The sequence below is a fragment of the Myripristis murdjan genome, chromosome 12 (genome assembly GCF_902150065.1).
Source record: "Myripristis murdjan chromosome 12, fMyrMur1.1, whole genome shotgun sequence".
NCBI lineage: Eukaryota > Metazoa > Chordata > Actinopteri > Holocentriformes > Holocentridae > Myripristis > Myripristis murdjan.
In genome coordinates, this window is record NC_043991.1 from 14,082,352 (window position 1) to 14,088,351 (window position 6,000).

At 44.1% G+C, this 6,000-nt stretch overlaps 1 protein-coding gene across 1 annotated transcript in view; it reads right to left on the minus strand.

Moving 5' to 3' along the window:
• fgf10a (fibroblast growth factor 10a) overlaps nucleotides 1-5,453 on the minus strand; it is a 28,634-nt gene extending 23,181 nt beyond the window's left edge. The window contains exon 1 of the mRNA XM_030065416.1: nucleotides 4,814-5,453. Within this exon, the coding sequence (XP_029921276.1) occupies nucleotides 4,814-5,318 (505 nt within the window). The 5' untranslated portion in view covers nucleotides 5,319-5,453. The remainder of the gene's footprint in view (nucleotides 1-4,813) is intronic.
• Between the last annotated feature and the right edge of the window lie 547 nt (nucleotides 5,454-6,000).

The following is a 6,000-nucleotide window of genomic DNA, read 5'->3' on the forward strand; positions in this document are numbered from 1 at the left end:
CATTTGCAATGCGCCCCTCTGAACACCACCAGACTAGAGTCTACCCTCTCTATAATAACCAGACAAGGGTCTGTCCCACCATAACATTTGCATTTGATGCTTCCCTGGAAGAGTGAAAGAATAGCTCTTTTTTGGGTGGATAAACGTCTTTGAGTCATCCTACTGATGTGTGGCAAGAACCTCTGGAAGCCCTGTCTTTATTTAGCATACTCTGGTGTGTGTTAGCACTTTTTAGCACACTGTGTGATAGAGTACTTTTAGTGGATGGTGCAAGGTAGTTCAGTATCATCTCACAAGCATCATAGGATACATAATACTGAACAAACTGATATCAAACGTATCAGTCTTCTTGGAAAAAATGGTGGAAGACAGATTTTTCCCCAACAAGTCTGTGTGTTTCTTTTAACGTGCCTGTCTTTTTAGGGACAACACATGTTGTGGCACTTTTCACACTCACATTGTGTTGTTACGTTATGTTTTGATCCTAACTAGACTTTACCAACTATTGCAGAAATGACTGAAAATGAGATAACTTTACACTGTGAGATAATGAGATAGTCAGCTGGTAATCTGCGAAACTGAATTTAACTAACTTGTCTTTGTGCATCTGTGTGAAAAATGCTTATTGGACCATGTTAACTGATTGGTGGCTAATTCTTACCACAGTGAGTCAGTGGGTGGGACTGTGATGTGTCATTTGGATTTTTCACTCTGATAATTTGAGGTGGACATGATGGAAATAAGTGAGAACTTGTTTTCTTGGTGGGCAATAGTGATAATATTACTGAAATTGAATATATATATATATATATATATATATATATATATATATATATATATATACTGTATACATTTTGAGGATTAGTGAATCTATGGAAATGATTGGTCAATGGACATATTTTATTTCTTATGAATATTAACATCATTACTATTTGTATTGTAGTTGACTGGCAACTGTAATATTAGTGAAACTGAAGCAATTTTTTGCATATTTATATATATAAACAGCATTAAGTGAAGGAGATAAACAGCTGAGATGTGGGGTGTGAGAAAAAACAAACATATAAAATATGGAAACAAACAAATTGAGAGTTTTTAGAGAAAACTCACATGTGCGTCTGTGCACACATGTACAGGCTGCACACAGACAGCCAAATGTCTCCTGATGATCAGCAGGTTTCCATCGCCCCATATAATTCTGCCTGTTTGATCTGAAACATGCTAAACATCTGTATGTGCTACCTGGTAAATATGGGCTGTTGAAATGCCTACTAAATGCGTCACCAAGACAAAATATGACCCGTAGCCAAGACCTAATATTTCAGTTTTTTTTTTCTTAAAGAATGTTCTTACCTGTGTAAGAGCTGCTGAAATTGATTGATTGTGCCTTTAATGCCATGACCTGATGCTAACATAGTCAGTGACTCTATCTGTGTGCATAAGTGTGTGTAACTTGCACCGACATCATCTACAACAACAAAACTCACGTCATCATTTTGTCTCACACTAATTTTTTAAGAACCCTGCACTCGATGAGGACATTACCAGCCTCACATATTCTGCTGTTTACTGCACGTAGCATGGCATGACAGCATTGGTGAACTTTTAACAGAAAACATATCACCTCTTCCGCCTCCCTCTGAGGGAATGTGCAAGCGTTCCTGTGTCAAACCTGCCATGTTCCACCTGTGTGATAATAACCCTGTTACGTTTCCAACTCTCTGCTCTCACTCCAGATGTTGTGAATGAGGGGCACTGGGAAGTGTTTGTTCTGGAAATAGGCTGTACATTTGAGCATAATCTGGAAGAAGCCTTTACTGTATGACCAGGGTCATTAAGAACCAACCTCTTGCTCGGTTATGGGTGCAAACGATTAGTCTTTGTATTTGGCGGCCGGGGACATGTGCACAGACTGGTACTGAGCCTGCAGCTGTTGACTGCCAAAAGAGCGGGCTAAGCAGTTGGCAAGATACAGCTCTGTCTTGCCTATTATTTGCAGCCGTCACATATGGAGGAAATGCTGTTATTTGTATTAATAAGCTGTTATTGTGGTCGACTTGCTCGTGAGAGACGGCCACAGTGCCACTGGGCAGTGATGTTTTAGTGCATCTGCTTCATCTGCACCCTTAGTATTTATGTCCTGTATTGCTGTTTTTTTATGTGAACATAAATACATTATTGAAAGGCATTTGTGTGTGTGTGTGTGCATGTGTGTGTGTGTATGTGTGTGTGTGTGTGTGTGTGTCAGAGGGCTGCAGGGGAGGGAGGAAGAGACGCTAATTGAAATTCCTTCAGCCATGTCTGGCAGAGCCTTGGTGTCTGAGTGGCATACACACACACACACACACACACACACACACACACACACACACACACACACACACACACACACATACACACTCACATGCACATGCATATACACACACACACACACACACACACACACACACACATTCACACCGGCCCTGGCCCTAATAAAAGTGGGCTTTGCCATATGGAGGCCATGTGCAAGACTGGCCCCTCTGTGCTCAGGCGTGTGTGTGTGTGTGTGTGTGTGTGTGTGTGTGTGTGTGCGCGCGCTCTCTCAGCAGGAGAGCCTTGTATAGCACCACAGATCCACAGACAGATGCATGATGATAGGTGTAGGTCGGTGTGTCAGTGATAAAGATCAGATTATGAATATGACATCCATGTGCTTCTCAGGGAGTGAAAGACTCTCACACACACACACACACACACACACACACATGTGCAGATCCTCGGGCATGTGGCGCGGCAGCAGTCAACGGTAACATGTTTGAGAAACGGCCTTGTGTTCTGGATGTCACTCGTCTTATTGACTGAGCTGGCAGGGAAAATGTGGGCAGGTAAAGTGCGGGAGCAGCGTTCTCCTCTCCCTCCGCCGCGACTGTCAATGTGGCCTTGAGCGCGGCGGGCAAAGCTGGATCGCTCCAAGGCCAGAGGACTGTCTGCACTGGGCGATGTGTTTAGCAAAATGTTAAGTATGTGGATTTTACAGAACTAACATTTGACTTTCTGTTCTAGTTTAGACAAAAATATTCATAATTCAAAGTGAGTGAGTGTTGTTTTGGAACGATGAACCAGAAGCTGAAGTACATATACACAATAATAAGGTAACTAACTTTATCATGGTCCATTAATGTAGTGATTAATTGCAAAAAAAAATAATCGAGTAATTATTTTGTCTATAAAATGTTAGAAATAATGACAAATGCCCATCCTAGAGTGAGCCTAATGGGATTACTTAGTCTGGCAAACAGGCAAAACCCCCAAACTATTAATTTTATACCAATACAAAAGGGAGGAAAGCAAACCAGCCTTAATATTTGTGAAGCTGCAACCAGGAAATATTACTCGATAGATGACTGAAACAACTGTAAGATTGTCAACATGATAATCATTGATTTTCCGTCATGATTAATTCTCTGGCTAATCGTTTGCTAATCCATTATTTGACTAATCGCTCCAGCACTAGTATGTAAGCTGTATTCAATATCAAGTTTGTCGCTGAAACAGTTGATTCAGAGGCTCAGGGTTTGCTTTTTGCCACTACACAGTCGTAGTACAGTGAGGTTTTTAAGTGGTTGTAAAAATAAAGGTATTAATTTATATTTATGCATATCCTTAGTGTGCTTCTTTAGCCATATTATCTTTTTTAAAAAAAATCCACAAAGTATACGCTGTCATCTTTTGTCTTTTTAGTTACTTATTGGGTTATTTTTGCTTTCATTTGGTTCTGCTCTCTCCTTCCCTTAAAAACTGATGTTGATGTTCCCCGGTTGCTCCGGTGGAGCTGCTCAGTGACCAGCAGTGTAACTACGGTTGTACTGAGAAGCTACTGTGTGTGAGTGTGTGTTACTCTCTGAATGTGAGGCGGGATGGTGCTGACAAAAGAGCATGTGTGTTCGGCGAACCATATCTGGATAAATGAAGGTTAAAATCATATTTCACAGCCCGCAAAATGTACAAATAAAAAAGAAGCCTGAATCTTATGGTTATTACTTTACATCTGTCTCTGTATAACCTCATGCTTAGCATATGCCTACCACCATTATATCTACAATACAATAGCAGCTAGGAATAAGTGTGTTTGTCATCCTCCCCAGAGGTTTGGTAATAGCTGTGTTTTAGATATTTCCTCAAAGAGGAAGAACTTTCTCTGGGCGATGTCTAATTGGTTCCAGTATATCATCTCTTTCTTTCTATCTGCCTCAATTTTTCTTTTTGCCTCTCTCCTCTCCTCTCCAATTCCCAAAAACTCTACTTGTGGGCAAATATGCCTACAAATACTCATGGTGACAAGGCTGAAAAGCACATAGCAGTTACTTGTTTGACTGCCAAGTCACCTGCCCGCTAAGATTCATTTCTTAATGCATTGCATGGTTGCCGGGGAGGGAAAAACAAAAACATTACTCACAGAAAACATACCACAGAAACCAAGTGAAAGACAATCTCACATGGCCCACACTGGGTATCTTCTGCCACAGTGCTACCTCTGACAAAGACGAGCTTGAAAGCGAATCACAAGTGGAACTGACACTTTTAAAGAGACTGCATGAAATGGGTTTTCTTTCTTTTTCACATTGCTCTTTTCAGTGTAACTTTACGTTGAGTTACTAAGGGAAACTTTTTGCCTAAAGAGCCTCGATGGATATTGGCAAGAGAAACCATGACTCATCTAAATGAAGCAGGAAGCCTCTGAGTTACTTTCCCAAGGGTAATGTACTCTAAATAATGTAAAGAACAACAAAATACATTGAAAAAGATGATGTGCTGAACACGGTGGACTTACTGTATGGGTCATCCTCACTCTTGGTACCATTAACTTTTCCCTTCTTGTCAATGCGTAGGAAGAATTTCTGGTAGGAGAACAGTTTCCTCCTGCGCACGTCTCCTTGCAGATGGTTGTAGCTGCTCCGCACATGGCGCCCGACGACCGTCGCAGAGGACGAGGACACGTTTGTCGCCCGCGGCAACCTCGCAGAGGACAAGGCCGGCAGCGGCGGAGGCGAGGATGAAGAGGAGGGATGCTGGACGAGGAAATGCGGCTGGGTCCCCCCTGGTGCATTGTGGTCTCGCACAGAGTCTGACGGCCACCGCGGCGGCGGCGGCGGCGGCGGCGGCGGCGACGGAGATGGCGGCAGCGGCGACAACGACAGCGACGAGGACGGTGAAGGCCGCAGCAGCAGGAGCAGGAGGAGGAAGGTGAGGGAAAGGAGGAATGAAGGAGGTCTGCAGCAGAGGCAGGAGGAGGACCAGGCGACCGGTGCACCTTGTGTCACTGTCCATCTACACATGGTAGTGGAGCTGGGAGAGCTGTGGAGATGCTCAGGGGCTGGGGCATGCTGAGCGGGGTGCAGGGAAAGGGAACAAGAGTGGGAGAACCCCCCCTCCGACTGACCAACCAAACCTCCTCCGTCTGGGGACCCACAACCTCACCGGGACTGTAGGTGTCAAAACGTGTAGAATGGCCTGTGGCGCTGGGGGTAAAACTAACAATTTGACTTTTTGTTGGCTGTGGAGCTGGTGATTGGATGATTTATTTTAGCAGACGCGCAGGAAATGGAGTGGGTACTGATGGTCGGGTCGTCGCTGGTTTCGCTGCTGGTAGTGTTGCCGGTGGTGGTGCAGCTGGTGGCGTTATTGGTAAAGCCTGTAGCGCTGTGGCTGACGCTGCTGTAGTCCCCAGTGCTGTTTATTCCTCAGCAGTGCCGCAGGAATGTGTCAACATCCATAACTCAGATCACCTCGCAATGAGAACAACCGGGGGCTCGCCTCAAAGACCTCTTGCCACCTCCTCCCTCGCCTCCCAAGGCAGCCGCTCTTTGCTGCTTGTTACTCACTCCCCTAACACACTCTCACTCAACTCCTTCCTAAAGTTTGAATGTACTCAAACCATCCAGTCTGTGGCTATCTTTACACTCGCATCTAACTCCTATATGGAGACATGCACCGTTCACATGCGGGGTAATAGTTTAT